Source organism: Mercenaria mercenaria, chromosome 13, assembly GCF_021730395.1.
Source record: "Mercenaria mercenaria strain notata chromosome 13, MADL_Memer_1, whole genome shotgun sequence".
NCBI lineage: Eukaryota > Metazoa > Mollusca > Bivalvia > Venerida > Veneridae > Mercenaria > Mercenaria mercenaria.
The window spans coordinates 44,252,175-44,273,356 of NC_069373.1; the positions used below are offsets into that span (position 1 = coordinate 44,252,175).

Genomic DNA, 21,182 nt, shown 5'->3' on the forward strand with positions numbered 1-21,182 from the left:
AGATAATTTCAATCAGACTGAATCATATCTATAAAAAGACCATGAGACAAGAATTACATACCTAAATTATCTGGCTGCCCAACATTGAAACTATGGTCTTCTGCCATATGGTTAAACATCAAAGATCTGAAATAGGATATGCTAAAATCTGTATAGATTTTAAACAATTATGACACAAATGCTGGAATGCTGATAACATGCAGACATATTTAACACTTATCATGTGGGACACGACTGATTCTGCCTTTGCGACCAGTGTAGATCAAGAGCTGCACTGTTTGCCATTCAGTCAGTATCTTTATGGTATGCACCCCTTTAAATAGTTAATGGTACTGTACAAACTGAAAGACGGACAAGTTCAGTAATTTTAATTTTGTAGTTGTTTACAATGTTTTATTTTAGAAATTATTGTAATTCTTTTATTTTTCTAAGTCCACACAAAAAAAATTACCAGGTAGAGATACCTTAAAATACACCCAAAATAATTTAATTTGAAAGAAACATCAATGCTGCACCACAGAAAAGTGGTCTTGGTTTTTCCCTACAGTCAATTATAACAAGAGTGCCAGAATGTCACAATATACGCCCGTCACAGCAAACTTCTTTACTCTAGCACCTGTATTTGCAAATGGAATTTTAATTTTGTGGTTGTTTAGTAATCACTGTAAGTCTTTTGTTTTTCTAAGTCCACAAAAAAACTCCTTACCAGGTAGAGATACCTTAAAATACACCAAAAATTGGAAAGTAATATCTATGTTGTACCACAGAAAAGTGGTCTTGGTTTTTCCCCATGGTCAATTATAAAAAAGTTACAATATAAGTTATTTATAGTAACTTATAGTAACAACTAAGGGAAGTTAATCTTAAAAAAAAAAAATCAAAAAAAAAGATTGCAAGTCCACACAAAAATCTTTACCAGGTAGAGATTGGTCAAAATACACCTTAAAAAAGTTACAATACAAGCTATTTATAGTAACAACAAAGGGAAGTAATTCAAAAGAAGGGATCAGTGCATGACACTCTATCTCATGATGGTGTACAATTGTGCCGAGATACATCAAAATCCCTCCAAGCATGAAGAGGAAATGCTCCGGACAAAGTCATTCTTGTATCTGACCTTTGGCCTCTAAGTGTGACCTTGACCTTAGACCTAGGGACCTGGTTCTTATGTATGACACTTCGTCTCATGCTTGTGAACATTTGTGCCAAGTTATATCAAAATCCCTCAATGCATGAAGAAGAAATGCTCAAATGACAAAGTTTTCATTCTTGCATCCTTGACCTCTAAGTGTGACCTTGACCTTAGACCTAGGGATCTGGTTCTTGTGCACGACACTCTGTCTCATGATGGTGAACAATTGTGCCGAGCTACATCAAAATCCCTCCATGCATGAAGAAGATATGCGCCAGACAAAGTCATTCTTGAATTTGACCTTTGACCGCTACATCAAAATCCTTCCATGCATGAAGAAGATATGCTCCGGACAAAGCCATTCTTGTATCCTTTGACCTCTAAGTGTGACCTTGACCTTAGACCTAGGGACTGGTTCTTATGCATAACACTCCATCTCATGATGAAGAACAATTGTGCCAACTTTCATCAAAATCCCTCCATGCATGAAGAAGATATGCGCCACACAAAGTCATTCTTGAATTTGACCTTTGACATCTAAGTGTGACCTTGACCTTAGACCTAGGGACCTGGTTCTTGCGCATGACACTCCATCTCATGATGGTGAACAACTGTGCTAAGTTTCATCAAAATCCTTCTATGCATGTAGAAGATATGCTCCGGACAAAGTCTTTGGACGCCGCCTGCCCGCCCATCCGCCAGGAGCGTTCCCATAATACATCCCGTTTTTCAAACGGGCGCATAAAAAAAGAGTATGTGAAATCATTAATATTCATCAGGAACTAATTGACTTTGTGGTTGCAACAATCTATAAAATTTAATCCCATCCAACAAATAAATGAGCCGCGCCATGAGAAAACCAACATAGTGGGTTTGCGACCAGCATGGATCCAGACCAGCCTGCAAATCCGCGCCGTCTGTTCAGGATCTGTACTGTTCGCTTTTAAAGCCTGTTGCAATTAGAGAAACCGTCAGCGAACAGTATGGATCCTGACCAGACTGCGCAGATGCACAGGCTGGTCTGGATCCATGCTGGTCGCAAACCCACTGTGTTGGTTTTCTCATGGCATGGCTCATTAATTTTCTATTTGTGTAGTTTTAAATGATGACATCCACAAATTTATACTTTCCACCAAACAGACATTTTGGCCAAAACCACAAAATTTCATGCAAACAAAATTAAATGATTTCAAAGTATATCACAATTGTGATAGTTATGTACAACACTGAAAGCTTGTATGTCATAAATACCATTGTTTCATTTCATGATTTTATTATACGTTCTCAAACTGTTTCTTTTTTTTCCCCCTATTTTCTGTGAAGCTTCGTACCAAAACACATATATTCAGAGCAAAGATAGTGCCAAACATGGGTTTTCAAACCCCTTTTTCAGTAATTGTGATTATGATTTTGTGCTACCAAAATTGTTTTTGTTCTTCTAAATATTCAATGATTCCAGTTTCAATCGCTGATAGCACAAGAATTGAAGAATTTTCAGCCACAACAACATAATTTAGGTCATATGGCGACTTTCAAATTAGAGAAATAAATATACCATATCGATCTATTTCTTGCTTCCCAGACATTATTTCAAGTGCAAAAAGGTACCTCAGCAGAAACACAGACTTTCTGAATACCAGCTGGATACCCCAAGTGTGTTCTAAAGCCAAAGTGGTGAGGAGAAAATGATTCAAAGACAGCCCATGTAACCACTCAACCACAGAAGGTTTTTTTTTTCTAAAGGAACCTATCAACTCTATAGTTTTTCAAACTAGCAAACCAGACCTAAAATTTTTTCCAGAGCATACGTACCTGTTACCTGTAAAATGTTCTCTACAGAAAAGACATCCTCTACAGAATGTTTCATCTTCTCTTTCTCGCTGTTGTGTTTCCAGGACATATTCCTGAAATACTTATACATATAAACACATGTATAAATACTGTAAAATCATTTAAAGGAGTTCATCACAATATTTTGTGCGCAGCTCAATCGCGCAGCAAGCGATATCTACTGTAAAGTTCAGAATTCGCCGCCGAAAGTGCATAATTGTCGGATATGCAGTGCACTCGCGCAAAATATATCGTATGTACTGACAATATAGGTCGTACATCCATATTTTACCCTTAAAAGTGATGGTGTTTTATTGGAGGAGTAGTTGTAGGAAGTGCTCGAATTGAATACATTGTGGACAGCCAATTTGAAAGTAAACTATTTCGTCCAGTAATGATGCAGCCGACTCCAAGTCAAATAAAATTCCAGAAAATCTTAACGTAGATATATCTCCTTCAAGTTCAAATGTGACTTCCTAGAAATGTTGTTATACTTTTTGTGTCCCATTCCGCATTTCACGTAATAAGACCAGAGTTATGGCCCTTGATAGTCAAATTGTACATAAAGTGTCTAAACATTTGTGTCGCATGTACCTCAAAATTATATGTGCCAAGAGTCATGAAACCACACAAGAATTAAATTCAGCATGCGAAGTTGTGCACCAGTGCTTTTATTTGAGGTTTCACTCAATAAAAACAGATTTATGTCCCTTGACGTGGTCAAATATATACGTAAATGGGATGTGAAAGCTTGTGTAGCACGTATCTCAAAAAAGTATTTGACCTAGAGGCATGCAACCTTAAAGGAGCATTATTCCGCATGTGAGTAAGAATATTGGTTAAGGAACTGATAATAACATTGTGCAATTTGTTTTGTAAGAAAAAAAATGTTCATAATTTTTAGGTGGGTGGGGTAATGAAAAAATACTTTTGTGGGTGGAGTGAATATTTTTTAATTTTTCTTGAAAACAAGCACGGGTCGTTATTATTTTTTTGGTTTAGATTTTTTTGTCTTAGTTCTAGCTTACATAATATAAAATATGGAAAAATTCTGTCCGCTAGATTTTTCATATCATTAAGAAATACTTCGTGTTTTTCTCAGTTTCAGATACTTTCGACATCTGTCAAGAGTAATTGTTCTGAGTTAATATATCTATATGTTGACATTTTATGCATAGTTATAGTGGTGTTATAAATTCGGATGCATAAACAGTAACATCAGAGTGAAACTTCGAATAAATAATTGTTTGCAGTAGTTTTATTATGACATGTATGTACTGTTTCTTTGGACAAAAATACCGATTTGGTGTTCTTAATATACTTTGAGTATTGAAAAAAGAAGCACGGGTACCTATTATTTTTATTTTTTATTTTAACTTGTCATACATCAATCTATAAATATGCTGAGTTACAAAAAATTCTGTCCACTAGAAATAATTGTGAAAAACATCTTTAATTTCGTGGGCATGAAATTTTGTGGTTTTGGCCAAAACCACAATTTCGTGGGGATATGAATTCGTGGATTTCAACTTTTGAACATAAAATGAATGGGAATTTTTCTTGTTCGTTGGGATTAAATCTCGTGGACTGACTCAACCACGAAATCCATGAAAATTTTGTCCCCACGAATATTAATGATTTCACAGTAAACAAAGTTACACATAACTACATTGCTATTACAGTGATAAAAAGAATAATACAATAGTAAAAACACACAACCCTGCACGTATGTATCTGTTTCATTGACTTGATTTTCTTAGAATGTAATAAAGTTTTGAAAAAAACAAAACAGGGTTAAATCAGATGTTTCATTGCTGAATAAATGTAGATGTGAACATGCACAACTTCACTGTACCGGTAGCTTTAATTTGGCAAAAGATCTAAACAGAAGGGTCATGACAGCCCCAGACTGCCCACCTGAGTTTCATAGCACATTAACAATGCTTGGCAGACAGTCATCCAAGAATTATTTCTGCAAACTGACTAAGAAAACTAGCCTTTATATTCAGAGATGAATTGAAGTTTTCCATAGAGCCATACAGGGAAAACTGACAAAATGGTTATTTATTTAAGTTTTCATTACATACATACAGCATCAGCTTCGAGTGCGGGAGGTCGTGGGTTCGATCGCTAGCCTCGTCATACCAAAGAAAAGGTGGTACTAGTTGCTTCCTCACTTGATGATCAGCATTAAAAGGATAGTGCTAGGACTGGTCAGCCCAGTGTCAGTATAAATTAATGTGACTGGTTGGGGTATCATGTCACATGTCTATGTCATGATATGCGATATTAGAGTGAGTCAGCACTATAAAACTGGGCATTGTGCTCACTGCTGCAAGTAGACACGGTCGTTTATATGACCGTAACATTGTTGAAAAAGAGGCTAAATCTGAACACACACTCATACACATACATACAGGGAAAGGTGACCAAACCCTCAAGAGCCAGATGAGAAAATTGACATGATGGTTATTAAAAATTCCCCTATATACATATAGGGAAAAATGACAAGCTCTCTGATGGCAATGTCTTTAGCTGAATGAAATAATCTGATCACTCTTGGAATAGGGTCACTCAATGAATATCTTTTTAAAAATTTTCAAAATGTTTAGGCCAGCAGTTTCTGACAAAAAGTTCTTTTTAAAAAATTCCAACTTTATAATATTTGGAAGAGTGTTTGTTTGTTCTGGGTTTAGCACCATTTTTTCAACAGTATTTCATGTCAAGTAACAGCGGGCAGTTAACCTAACCACTAGCCCTGCATTTTGTACCAGTACAAACCTGTTCTCCGCAAGTACCAGCCAACTTCTCCACATGAGCCAGAGACAAAGGATGAATGATATCAAACACATTCAAAAATGTCTTTTACAAATGATCATGGAGAACATATGCTGTTTTTTTTATTTGGCCACTTATTATATAGTGATATGTTGTTTTCCGAGACTACAGAAGTTACTTATTCGCTCAATGCTACAAATATCTGTATATTTGCATATAAACAAAGACTTTGCTTGGATAAGAAACAAACTCACCAATTTTCTTTTCTGTAAGAGTTCACGTAACTGTTTGTCTTCTGGCAACACATCACTCAGCATGTAATACTGCTCTCCTGGAAAGGGGATAAAAATAGTATGTTCTAGTCTACTTCAGCTCAAATGTGACGTAAGCTTTAAAGTTATCTGGATCACTCTCAAGTCCGCTTCCTGGAAAAAACAGAACTAACACTGTCATATGAGGTCTGCCACTACTTCACTACAGCCTGAACCCACAACCTCCGGCACCTTAGCCATTAGACTACTGCTCCCTAAAAAACTGTTGTATTTGATCCTTTTTCTTTGAAATATTTCATTGGCGACTAATATTTCTAGAATGTGACGTACTCAAATCCACAAAATTTAATCCCACAAGTAAGTCGCATTTATAATTACACCATTTTTAAAATTTAAAATCTACAAATGTCAAAATAAAATAACCATTTTAGATGAGTACAGATATGTTTACCGGTATGTGATTATAATCTAATAATTACACAGTATCTGAAATTCCTGTTTTTCAAACTAAACCTAACCATTTTAAAGGTGTTTAGATAGAATTACCTGAATGTAAAATACTGAAATTATATTCAAAATAAGTCAACAAAGTTTTAAATTTTGCATTCAACTTTTGAATGAGCTTGACTTCAAATAATATTTTTTTTAATTATGAACTTTCAATATATGGACAAGCAAATGAGCATTCAAATATATGACACTTAACTGACTTCTTCACACTCATAAATCCTGTAAAGTTCCCTTTCTAGTAGATTCTGTATGTTGAATATCAGCCCTTACCACGCTGGACACAATTGGTTCTGCCTTTGCGACCAGTGTAGATCATGATCAGCCTGCACATCCATGCAGTCTGATAATGATCTGCACTGTTTGCTATTCAGCCAGTATCTTTTTGAAAAGCATCCCTTTTAACAGTTAATGGTACTGTCCAAACTGGAAGATGGACAAGTTCATTATAGAAATTTAGCAGATTCTGTATGTATATATATCAGTGATGTCCAATATAGTAAAATCTCTGTCAACAACACCTCCATGGAACAAACACCTCTGGCTTCCTCATGCACATATTTGCTCAAGCAAAGTTAACACTGTATAGAAATGGAACACTAACCTTCTTTTGTTTTTGTAGTTTGTACTTCAGTGCAGAACTCTTTCAGTGGGTGTTGTTTGAATCTTTCCTTCCAGTATAAACAATAACTATAAAGAACAAAGATCTTAAATTATTTTAAAAAAATAATGTATAGGAAAGTTGTGTTTTAACATTATTAATACACAAAAAAGAGGTTACACGTCCACCGAATAATTTCACGAGGGTGTAGCCCTAGTGAATTATTCTCACACATATAAACAATTTTGAGTGTAATAATTTAGATTCTGATATATGCCCTTTATCTAAAACAGAAGATAAAATATAGTAGGCTATTATAGTAGTCGCAACTTGACCGCGATGGTTGACCTTAGGCTGATTATTCATATCGATTATTTCACTATAGAAATAAGGAGTGCTTATGGTGGCCGTGTATATTTATTTGGAATGAGTTTGTATACCATGTTTCACGTACACACCTTTCAATAATAGGTTGTGCCTCATTATGTATTATAATACAAAGGTCAACCATCGGGGTCAAGTTGCGTCCACTATAGTAGCCCTCTTTCTTAGTCACAATAAAAACATTTTCATCGCCTGACAACGTGACGTCATTTTAACAGAAACAAGCATTATGATATTAGGATAAATGAAACAAATCTGAAACTCTCATAAGAACATAGACTGAAATCACACAAAATCTTGTGATAACCCAACAAGATTTTGTTTAACAAACTCTTTCAGCAAGAGCTGTTTAACCCTTAGCCTGCTGGAGGCAAGTGATTCTGCCTTTGCGACCAGTGCAGACCAAGATCAGCCTGCATATCAGTGCAGGCTGATCATGGTCTGCACTTTTCGCTATTCAGTCAGTAAATTTTCAGTGAACACCCCTTCAAATAATAAATGGTATTGCCCAAACTGAATGTTGGACCAGTCCAAGTTTGAAATTTATCAGGGTAAAGGTTAAATCTTTCCTTCCAGTTAGAACAAGAACTGTAAGAACACTAAGATCTATAAATACAACAGACTCCCTGAGATGCAAAGAGTGAAATCTTGCTCAATCTTGTGAAAGACAAAAAAGAACTTGTTTATCAATATCATGAATAGTAAAAATTTCTTTGCAGTTCATTTAATAAACCTCTATGTATTTAATAAATTGATCAAGGTGATTTCAGGAGAAAAATATCAGTTTCAAATCTGTTGTTAAAGGCAATGACCTCCAGATTTAGCTAAAAATAATCTTTCTTTCAAATAGAAGTTTGGTCATATTATGAACATTAGAATATTAGTTTTTGTTTCTAAAATACCTAAAAAAATTCCCAATCAAGAAAAAAAGATGATCGCGTTGGGAATCAAGCTCCGGACCGCCACGGCAATAAAGACATTTTTCCGTCGTCGTAACCAGTAGCGCTACAGCCAAATTTGTGAATTATGACTTCAAAATATAGATACTTATACTTGAGACAGTTTACCTGGAGTAAAGCGTTACAAAAGCTTTTCAATTTTCATCATAAAAAATAGTAACAAGAGCACTGCCTTGCAGGTGCTGACGCTCATCTGATTTTTTTGTATAATAGAAAAATTGTCCTACCCATGATTTTCTAAGTCCAAAATGGGCCATAATTCTTGCAAACAGCAGGATGGAGCTATGTTTCTTGATGTGACAGTGTCAGCTTATGATGGTGAACAACAATTGCAAGATTCAAAGCAATAGCTTTGATAGTTTAGGAGAAAAGTTTACCGAAATATAAAACTTAACCAATAAATCTGATATTTTCTATGTCCAAAAGGGGCCACAATTCTTGCAAAAAGCAGGACAGAGTTATGTTTCTTGCTGTAAAGGGTCAGCTTATGATGGTGAACAAGTGTTGCACGTTTTAAAGCAATAGCTTTGTTAGTTTATGAGAAAAGGTGACCTAAACATAAAACTTAACAAAGAAATCCGATTTTCTAAGTCCAAAAGGGGCAATAACTCTTGCAAAAAGAAGGACAGAGTTATGTGTCTTAATGTACAGGGTCAGCTTATGATGGTGAACAACTGTTGCAAGTTTCAAAGCAATAGCTTCAATACTTTAGGAGAAAAGTTGACCTAAACATAAAACTTAACCAAGAAATCTGATATTTTCTAAGTCCAAAAGGTGCCATAATTCTTGCAAAAAGCAGGATGGAGTTATGTTTCTTGCTGTACAGGGTCAGCTATTGATGGTGAACAAGTGTTGCAAGTTTCAAAGCAATACCTTTGATAGTTTAGGAGAAAAGCTGGCCTAAACATAAAACTTAACCAGGCAATGCCGACGCCGATCAAGTGATGACAATAACTCATCATTTTTTTTCAAAAAATCAGATGAGCTAAAAACAGCAAATTCTCATGTGTTTCCATAACATATAGTGTGTCAGTAATTAAGTTTAAAAGCCTTCTTAAGGAATATAGCATATATTTCCTGATATCTATAAAAAAAATAATTTTTAGTTGTCGAACGAGGAGGCCAGTCACTTTAATTAGTGGCAAGACTAAACAGCTAAATCTAATCCACTGGACTTTTAGAGTTTAATTTTAACCTTTAGCCTGCTGGTGGCAAGTGATTCTGCCTTTGCGACCAGTGCAGACCAAGATCAGCCTGCAAATCCATGCAGTCTGATCATGGTCTGCACTGTTCCCTATTCAGTCAGTAAATTTTCAGTGAATACCCCTTTGAATAAGAAGTGGTACTGCCCAAATTGAATGATGGACAAGTCCATTATAGAAATTCAGCAGGGTGAAGGTTAACAGAATGGTAATAATTTGCTAATTTCATGTACATTTTTACCAAAATTTAACTGTGGCAGCAGCCATGTCAGACATGCAAAAACAGGGTTGTCTCACATTTGGAAATATCTGGTTTTTATTTAGTATTAAACTGCTGAATATAAATTCTTGAAATATGCTGGGGTCTGGATTGTCAATTTTTGCAAGAAACCTGAGAAAGAACAAGAGCTGTCGGAGGACAGCAACGCTCGACTATTCAACAGCCTTGTCAATTGAATGAATACAAAAGTCGAAAAAGGGGCATAATTTTGTAAAAATGGAAAAAAGGGTTATGGAACCTTCACAGTGCTTATCAGCTCATAAAGTGAACAAGTGCATGAAGTTTCAATCCTTTCCCATAAGTGGATACTGAAATACAAGCTTACATATAAAAACTTAACCAGAAACTGCTAAGTCGAAAAAGGGGCAAAATCTTTAAAAAAAAAATGCAAAGTAGAGTTATGGGACCTACACAGTGCATGTCAGATCATGACAGTGAACAAGTGTGTAAAGTTTCAATCCATTCCCATTAGTGGGTACTGAGATACCAGCTTACATACAAAACCTTAACCAAGAATTTCTAAGTCGAAAAAGGGGCATAATTTTGTAAAAAAGCAAAATAGAGTTATGGAACCTGTGCAATGTAGGTCAGTCTATCACAGTGAATAAGTCTGTGAAGTTTCAATCCATTCCCACAAGTCGTTACTGAGATACCAGCTTACATACAAAACCTTAACCAAGAATTTCTAAGTCGAAAAAGGGGCATAATTTTGTAAAAAAGCAAAACAGAGTTATGGAACCTGTGCAACGTAGGTCAGTTTATCCAGTGAATAAGTGTGTGAAGTTTCAATCCATTCCAACAAGTGGTTACTGAGATACCAGCTTACATACAAAACCTTAACCAAGAATTTCTAAGTCGAAAAAGGGGCATAATTTTGTAAAAAAGCAAAATAGAGTTATGGAACCTGTGCAATGTAGGTCAGTTTATCACAGTGAATAAGTGTGTGAAGTTTCAATCCATTCCCACAAGTGGTTACTGAGATACCAGCTTACATACAAAACCTTAACCAAATTGGGACGCCGACGCAGACGCATGGATGAGTCCAATAGCTCTACTATTCTTTGAATAGTCGAGCTAAAAACTAAGTTTTCACCAAATTGAATATGAGTCATTTATTATGAAATTATACTAAAATGTGATGAAAGCTGTGTAACTTTCAAAATCACATTGAAAACCCGCAATTAACTGCTGCACAAACCACAATAGATTGCCGCACAAACTGGACTAAAATTTATGTGTGCAGTGTTTGTGTGTACATCAAAACTAAATATTCTTATTGAAAATAATTCTTTAACAATGAGACTTTTTTATTCTGGCTGTAATCTGTTCCTACCATCCTGGCATAATTCTCTGAAATACATGAATAGCGATTTCCCAAAAGTAAGCACTGCCAAAATATCTACAAAGCATAGTAAGTCTAAGAATTATGTTAAATATCAATCGGAATAATACCGGAAAGCAAAATATATAATACATACCTATTAAAACTGGATATTAAGTTAACATCTGCAATAACAAACTTATGTATTTCCAATAAATGTTTTAAATAGTCATCAAGTTTTTCTGTAATGTCAACTGTTTCTGCACATAGCATACATGGTAGAGTGTTCCTAGGTGAGTCACGTCCACTGTTCGGCTGGCCCAACTCAGAATCTGGGAGCAACAGCGGCTCTAATACAGGCCTCTCTGCACTTGAGAAAGATTCATCTGCAAAGATATTTAGAGTGAAAGCACGACATCCAATTTAGTTATTTATGCAAATGTTTCTGCCAAATTAAAAAAGTTGCTCTATATATTTCAAAGTTACAGTGCAAAGTAGACAAGGTTGAATGGATGCCTGACAACTCTTTTCATTACATATGGCGGAGCATACACTTTTTACAAGAGTTAACTTAACAAAGGCAGGGCTTGACATTAATGCATGTCAGACTGACTGGGACAACGGGGAAACCTCAGAGTCTGGATGAGTAATGGTTGGAAAGCAGTAACTGTTGTCTGTCGAGGCAAACAATCTCTAAACTAGAGATGTGTGTCAATAGGACACAGGTGCCCACTACTCCTGTCATTGTACCTGGTTTCATGCCTCTAGATGACCTATTTTTTAAGATAATTGCAACAAAAACTTTGATGAACTTTATGTATATTTTTCACTAAGTGAAGAACCACAAGTCTGGCCTAGCTAAGTGAAAGCCCAAAGGGAACACCTGGTGCACAACTTCACATGCTATAAAACAATCCTCTAAAGTTTTATGACTCTAGATCAAGTACATTTAGAGACACATGGGGCAAAAACTTTTATATTTTAACTATGTCAAGGGCCATAACTTTGGTCTTGCAAAGTGAAATAAAAAACAAGAGGGTCATGATGACCCTATATCGCTCACCTGCTAAACCTGGCCTTGGAATCATCAAGATAAACATTCTGATCAAATGTCTTAAAGATAGGGTCATAAACATGTCTCTAGAGTGATAACAAGTTTTTACTTTAATTTGAGCAGGTGACCTAGTTTCTGACCCCACATGACCTAGTTTCAAACTTGGCCTAGGAATCATCAAGATAAACATTTTGACCAAGTTTCATGAAGATAGGATCATAAATATGGCATCAACAGTGTTTACAAGCTTTTCTTTTTATTTGAGTGGTGACCTAGTTTTTGACCCCACATGACCTAGTTTTGAACTTTGTCTAGGAATCATAAAGATAAACATTCTGACAAAGTTTCATGAAAATAGAGTCATAAATGTGGACTCAATAGTGTTAACAAGCTTTTCCTTTTATTTGACCAGGTTACCTATTTTTTGACCCCTTATGACCCAAATTTGAACTTGGCATAGGAATCAGCAAAATAACATTCTGACTAAGTTTCATGAAGATAGGGTCATAATTATGGCCTCTAGAGTGTTAACAAGCTTTTACTTTGATTTGAGCGGGCGACCTAGTTTTTGAACCCACATGACCCAGTTTCGAACTTTGCTTAGGAATCATCAAGATAAAAATTTTACCAATTTTCACGAAGATAGGTTCAGAAATGTGGCCTCAAGAGTGTTAACAAGCTTTTCCTTTGATTTGACTAGGTGACCTAGGTTTTGACCCCATACGACCCAGTTTTAAACTTGGCATAGGAATCATCTAGATAAACATTCTAAGTTTCATGATGATAGAGTCATAAATGTGGCCTAAAGGGTGTTAACAAGCTTTCCTTTGATTTGACCTGGTGACATAGTTTTTGACCCCATATGACCCAGCTGCAAACTTGGCCTAGAGATCATCAAGATAAATATTCTGTGCAAGTTTGTATCAAATCGAAGCATAAATGAAACCTCTATATGGCTGAAAGGGCCAAAATAGAAAATTTTGCCCTTGAAACAACAACTTCAGAACCCATGATGAAATCTAGCCTGTTTTCAAAAGAAACCGAGATCTTTTTGTGACTTAAGTTGTGTGTAAGTCCGGTTAAAACCGAATGTAAAATATCACTTCTATCGTGTTCACAAGGTAAAAATTAACAAATTTTGCCTCTTTCAGGGGTAAATTAGAGGCCGCAACTCCTATGAGTTGGATCTGACAAATTCATCCTATTGTTGGTAAAAATATCTTGCAAGTTTGTGTCAAATACAACCATAAATGAAGTCTCTATATGGCTGCAAAAGCCAAAATAGCAAATTCTGGCCCTTTAAGGGGCCATAACTCTGGAACCCATAATGGGATCTAACCAGTTTTCGAAAGGAACTGAGATATTCATGCAAAACTGTATATGTCATCCAAATTTCAAGGCTGTATCTTAAAAAACAATAAAGTAGGTCAGTAGGACAAGGTCACAGTCAAGTGATCCCTAATCACTTGAGGTCATCAGGTAATTATAATTAAACAGTCTAGGAAATATCATCTGATAATTTTTGAAGTATTTTTTTCTATATAACTCATAATTGTAACAAGTGACCCCCAGAGCGGGGCCTCTTTTCACCCCAGGGACATAATTTAAATAAACTTGTTAGAAATCCACCAGGTAATGCTACATACCAAATATCAAAGGCCTAGGCCTTGAACTTCCAGACAAGAAGATCTTTATTTTGTTTTCCTATATAAGTCTATGTTAAACTTGGTGCCCCCGGGGCAGGGCCTCTTTTCACCCTAGGGATATAATTTGAACAAATTTGGTAGAGAAACACTAGGAAAGGCAACACACTTAATATCAAAAGCCTAGGCCTTGCAGTTTCAGGCAAGAAGATTTTTAAAGTTTTTTTTCTACATGTATATGTCTATGTAAAACTTGAGAACCCCCAGGGCAGGGCCTCTTTTCACCCCAGGGGCATCATCTGAACAATTTTGGTAGAGGACCATAAGGCAATGCTACATTCCAAACATCAAAGGCCTAGGTCTTGTGGTTTTAGACAAGAAGACTTTTTAAAGTTTTTTACTATATAAGTCTATGTGAAACTTGTGACCCGTGGGGCGGGACCTCTTTTCACCCCAGGGGCGCAATTTGAACAAATTTGCTAGAGGACCATAAGATGATGTCACATGCCAAATATCAAGGCTCTACGCCTTGTGGTTTTGGGCAAGAAGACTTTTAAAGTTTTTCCTTTCAGTTGCCATGGCAACCAGAGTTCTGCATGGGATTCAATTCTTTGAATAATTTTTAAAGGGGACTACCCATTCCTGTAAAGTTTGGTGTAATTCTGTCCAGTGGTTTTCAAGAAGAAGATTTTTTTGAAAATGTTGACGGACGCACAACACACGACACACGACAGACATTGAGCAGTCACAAAAAAAAAACAAGAGCTGTCGGAGGACAGCAACGCTCGACTATTCAACAGCCGTGTCGATTGAATGAATACGAAAGTCGAAAAAGGGGCATAATTTAGTAAAAAAGCAAAATAGGGCTATGGAAGCTGCATAGTGCTTATCAGCTTATGACAATGGACAATTGTGTGAAGTTTCAATCCATTCCCATTAGTGGGTACTGAGATACCAGCTTACATATAAGAATTTAACCCAAAACTCCTAAGTTGAAAAAGGGGCATAATTTTGTAAAAAAGCAAAATAAAGTTATGGGACCTGCTTTGTGCATGTCAGATTATGACAGTGAACAAGTGTGTGAAGTTTCAATCCATTCCAATTAGTGAGTACTGAGATACCAGCTTACATACAAAAACTTAACCAAAAATTTCTATGTTGAAAAAGGGGCATAATTTTGTTAAAAAGCAAAATAAAGTTATGGGACCTGCTTTGTGCATGTCAGATTATGACAGTGAACAAGTGTGTGAAGTTTCAATCCATTCCAATTAGTGAGTACTGAGATACCAGCTTACATACAAAACCATAACCAAAAAATTCTAAGTCGAAAAAGGGGCATAATTTTGTAAAAAAGCAAAAAAGAGTTATGGAACCTGTGCAGTGTAAGTCAGTTTATCACAGTAAATAAGTGTGTGAAGTTTCAATCCATTCCTGCAAGTGGTTACTGAGATACCAGCTTACATACAAAACCTTAACCAAAAATTTCTAAGTCAAAAAAGGGGCATAATTTTGTAAAAAAGCAAAATAGAGTTACGTTACCTGTGCAATGTAAGTCAGTTTATCGCAGTGAATAAGTGTGTGAAGTTTCAATCCATTGCCACAAGTGGTTGCTGAGATACCAGCTTACATACAAAAACTTAACCAAATCGAGACGCGGACGCATGGGCGAGTCCAATAGCTCTACTATTCTATGAATAGTCGAGCTAAAAACTCATGCTGGATAATATTCTTATATAATTTCATGACTGTAAGTAAAATACTTTTCAAGATATATGCAATACAAACTTTTAAGCACTTTAAATATATTTTTCACTAAGTCACAGACCTTAATGTTCTCCATTTTGGTTGAGTGAAATCCCAAACAAAACACCAGGTGCACAACTTCACATGCTATATAACAACCCCCTAATGTTTTATGACTCAAAGTCAAATACATTTTGAGATACATGTGTCAATGTAACACAAACTTGTATCCCATTTATGTGTATTTTTGACAATCAAAGGTCATAACTCTGGTCTGACTGACAAAAATCAAAAACTTCATAATTATGCTGAATAATATTCCTATGATGTTTCATGACTCTAGGTCAAATGCTTTTCGAGATATGCACCACCCAATTTTTATGCCTTTAATGTACATTTTTGACTAATTCAAGGGCCATACCTCTGGACTGGCTGAGTGATATCTCTAACAAAACCCCAGGTGCATAGTAATTTTTTGAGAGACATGCGCCACAACTTACGCCCTTTTAATGCATATTTTTGACTAATTCAAGGGCAATAACTCTGGCCTAGCTGTGTTTGATCCAAATTAAAATCCTGGTGCACAACTTCCCATGCTGAATAACAATCCTATACTTTAAGGTTTGATGACTCAGGGTCATATAAACTTTTTGAGATATGAACGACAAATTCTGACCTGACCTGACCCAACCCAACTGACAGATGGACAAGAGCAACTCTAAGAGCCACTTCATTACCAGTAATTATATGTTATAAGTTTCATATGTAACCTGAAATCATCCTAGAAACAGCAAACAGGCATTCACAACAGCTTTTAAGACATCAGTTACTGTAGTAAAACATAGGTGTTCAGTGTTTTATTGAGTAGAACAGCTGATTTTCACTAAAAACATCACAAACTATTTTCTGCTCATCGGGTAACTTCGACAGTCAAATTCATTTTGAAGGAAAACCACAGTTACAGTTTTCTATAAGAATGGTCAGCGAAGCTAAGGTATGTAAAACTATTCTTACAATTGCATTTTGACTTTATTCAACCGAAATATAAACAGAACTATATTTGATGTTGATATTTAGAAACAAGTAATATTCCCCAGTTTCCAAGCATGACCCCAAGGCTAGTGGGTGACAAATTTGCAAGACAAGATAAAACATTGTCGTGCAAATTCGACATACTCTTCAAAATTATTCGATTATATCTCCTTTAAAGGTTATTTACGGCATACAAGTGGTTTAAGTGTGTTTTTTTTACCATATCCAAGCTTTCCTAATTTTGTCCACACAGATTCTTGAAGTATGTTAACCTGAGTTGACGTCGCTAATTACGTCACTGATTTTTGCATTAAAAAGCACCTGTGCATTTAATCAGCATGCACATAATTACACCTGGGACCAATATGAATATATGACAATTAATTATCAATAGACAATAAAAATTCATGCAAAGTAAAATATATTGAATAGCATATAATAAAAAACATATCATCGTTATTTAACAATCATAGCCGAGTACTCCATATGTTTCCAGGGCTTTCGGTAGCTTCTGAAACTCAAGAGTCATTGACTCTTCAGCCTAAATTTTCAAGAGTCAAAATCAGATTTTCATGGGTCAAGCTACATGTATACTGTTATTAATGCAACTCCCACAGACTTTATCCAAAACAAGTACATTAGTCATAACAGATTTTCTTAAGCAATTCATATTTTAGTTGTCTTATTTTGCTGAATTACAGTCTGAATTACAGTCTGTACTCTCTAAAATTGAGGACTGGTGCAAGCATAATTATATGACAGCTAATGTACAAAAAACCAAAGCAATGTTTATCTCATCAAGAGGAACTAATAAAGATACTTTGAACCCATCGCCCCTTACATTCAACAATGAAACTGTCGAATATACAGAATCAGAAAAACTGTTAGGTGTACATGTCAGTAATAACTTAAGCTGGAAAGATCATATTGATAACACACTAAAGAAATGCAATTCCTTACTTTATCTTTTACAACGAATAAAATGCTACCTAGATATTCCCCAGAGAAAACTTTTCTTTAATGCTTATATTTTACCCCACTTGGATTATTGCTGCACAATTTGGGGTAATTGCAACAGGGATTCAATGGAAAAAATTACAAAATTTCAAAAAAGAGCAGCTCGAATCATCCTTGATAAATGTTTTGATTTTCCATCTGAAGATTTGTTTAAAGAGCTGAACTGGATGAAATTCAATGAACGACTGCATTATAAGAAAGCAATTTTAGTCTTTAAATCAATTAACAATCTTAGTCCATCCTATCTTCAAAGTAAATTTAAATTTGTACATAATCCTTACATTAATTTAAGATCAGAATCAAATAAATGTCTTGAAGTACCTAAACCAAACTTAGAACTGTACAGAAAATCCCTTGAATACTCGGGACCAAAAATCTGGAACACATTACCTCTTGAAGTAAAAAAAAAAAAATTCTAACAGTCTTGAGCAGTTCAAAAGATCCTATTTAACAAACTGGAAAATGAACAACATAACATATGCTTAGAATGTTGTAATCATGCTATTGTCAAATTTGTATTTGAAATCTATTTGTAAATATTGTACATAATTTTGAGGCCCACTTGGAAGATTGGGCATGCCTAATAGTGTTGCCTCAATAAATAAAGTCATTATTGCACATTGCCTGAAAAGTGGGTGGGGTTTGGTGCTTTGCATGATTTTATTCTCAGCAAATTCTTCTAAATAAGAGCTGCTTTGGCAACAGTGATCATATTTTCTCTTAAATGCAGACGTTTTATTGGCTTTTTATTCAGATTATACTAGAAACATCTTGTAAGAAATGATAAAAATGTCCGAAAATGGCGGTCTCGAAAACGAGTGACAAATACGGAAAACGAAAGTAACATTTGAAATTCTTGAAAAAATAACTGTTTTAAATTTCATTTTCTCATCTTACCACGTATAATTTCTGCTTATTTAATTTGTTTTGGCCCAAACAAAGCCTCGGCAATGATAATAAATTTGCTATAGACCGTGACGGCCGACCGGCTCATGTAATCGTATCGAGCACACAAAATAATTAACAAGTGGTACAAACACGTTAATCTAAGGCTGCATTGTTTATCAATTAACTTTTACACATTGATCAATAAACACTTTTGATAATGACAAGGCATATTGTACTAAATACAAACCGCGAGATAATCACGTGTCATTTGGCGCGTGGCGTGACTGACATCTGTCGGTAGCTAATTAACATACGACGCTCCGCCTACTGCCATATTTCCGCTTGTGTCGGCGAACAATATTGAAATTCACTGGGATTTTGATTGACAGGGGGGCAGAACTATCGGACTTGAGACGCATCAAAGTAAATTACCGCGAGTCAAGCCGACGCACGTGGCGTAATTTATGCGGGTCAAATACGAGTTTTTCTCGATTTTTGCGGGTCAAAACCCGGGACCTCGGGTCAACCGAACGCCCTGTGTTTCAGTGAAAAAAACGCCTTTGCACAATCTATTTTGTCATCAATTGTAATTTAAATATAATATAACACCATAACATATGTCAAATACATCTTATTTAAATCTTTTCATATGTTTTTATAGTGGTTTTTGGTGTCTTTCGGTATATATATATATATATACAACGCAGTCTTTTCATAACTCTTTAAAATGAAGTAAGGATTTGTTGTCTAAAATGGGTCTAGCTATGTTATGCTACTTTGACCTAAAAGGCGTATTGACCATATCGACATTAAGGATAAATCCCGTTTTCCGGTATTTCCGTAAATAGGGTCAGGGGGGCTGGCGAGATTAACCGATATAAAGACCGTGTACAATATTAGCGATTATTTTTGCCAGAAGATAAGGATTTAGGCAAGTTCTTACTTTCTCACAATGGAAATACTATTCTACGACCTCGGCAACATCTTTTTTTGCAAAAATTATCTGTTTACCTTGAAAAAATGCGAATAATTTCACACCTTCGGTATCGAGCCACGGAAGCGGCAGTGTAGAATAAAAGATAAAATTTCAAAAATAAAGTAAAATTTGAGGATATTTTTGCTACATCTTAATTACAACAATGTTTAATGATAATCTGCAATACTTTTTTTATTCATTTTCTTTGTTTAAAACTTGAAAAAAGGCTAATCTAAACACTACCGCCATGTAGCGTAATGGCCGATACCCACTTCACCGCAAAACCGGGAACGGGCGTTTATTGGTGGTTAATACCGGAAAACGGGATTTTATCCATAATGTCGATATCGAGAATAGTCCCAACTATTATCCGCTTACTCCTACTATCCGGACACTACCTTCGCACTGAACAAGCTGACGTGCGACTTTGAGGTATAGCATATCAAAAGTATTCACGATCACAAGTCACTTATAAAAGCCTGTGTTAAATACATAACAAAAAATACGAAGACATTCAATTACACGCTTTAAATTTGGTAAAAAGCTAAATTTCGTACCACTTCCCATGGAAGCTGCCATTTTGTTTAAACTCTTTACTGCTTAAAAGTTATTCATAAATCGTCATAATCTTACGTTATATATTGGTCAACTGCGAACTTAACTATAATCCTCATCACATGTTCATGCCCGTTTCAACAGCGCATGGCCATGACTGAAACTACTTCCCCACCCCATTTACAACGTTCCCCCTAAATCCTAATGCACAGTAAATGTATTCCAACGTTCTCACTCATCCCCAGTCTCCAAGATGAATAAGATCCAGGTCACCACAGAAGGTGTGGAAAAACTGCTCCATGGCCTATCCCCACATAAAGCCTCAGGACCTGATGAACTATCCCCACGCATCCTAAAAGAACTCCACCATGAAATTGCTCCTGTACTTGCCCATATATACAGGTTATCTCTCGAATCTGGCCTAGTACCCAGTGATTGGAAAAAAGCCACTGTAGCCCCCGTATTTAAAAAAGGTCTCAAGTCTAAACCTAGTAACTATCGCCCAATTTCCCTACCTTGCATTGCTTCTAAACTTCTTGAACACATTGTTGTTTCCAATCTTATGACCTATTTTGACAAGCATAAGCTACTTAGCCAGTTCCAGCACGGCTTTAGATCAGGTCACAGTTGTGAGACTCAGCTCATTAATTTCACTCAGGAACTTTACAATAACACTGAACAGGGTCAACAAACAGATGTTATTGTCATGGACTTCTCCAAGGCATTTGACAAGGTCGATCACATAAGACTAATTTATAAACTACAAAGCCTTGGTGTCAACCCACAAATTACCAATTGGGTCAAATCTTTCCTGTCCAACAGATCCCAGAAAGTCGCTGTTGATGGTCATTTTTCCAGTGAACTTCCTGTACTGTCTGGAGTTCCCCAGGGGTCTGTTCTTGGGACATGTCTCTTCCTGGTATATATCAATGACTTACCAGACTCGGTCAAATGTAACGCAAGAATGTTTGCAGATGACACCATAATATACCTAACCATCAACTCCAT

General features: G+C 35.9%; 1 protein-coding gene across 1 annotated transcript in view; it reads right to left on the reverse strand.

The window, feature by feature from the left end:
- Positions 1-20,206, reverse strand: part of LOC123528936 (zinc finger protein 277-like) — a 43,873-nt gene extending 23,667 nt beyond the window's left edge. The window contains exons 1-6 of the mRNA XM_045309017.2: positions 20,177-20,206; positions 11,424-11,652; positions 7,124-7,209; positions 5,995-6,071; positions 2,945-3,036; positions 62-126 (exon numbers count right to left, since the gene is read on the reverse strand). Of these exons, the coding sequence (XP_045164952.2) occupies positions 62-126; positions 2,945-3,036; positions 5,995-6,071; positions 7,124-7,209; positions 11,424-11,652; positions 20,177-20,198 (571 nt within the window). The 5' untranslated portion in view covers positions 20,199-20,206. The remainder of the gene's footprint in view (positions 1-61; positions 127-2,944; positions 3,037-5,994; positions 6,072-7,123; positions 7,210-11,423; positions 11,653-20,176) is intronic.
- Between the last annotated feature and the right edge of the window lie 976 nt (positions 20,207-21,182).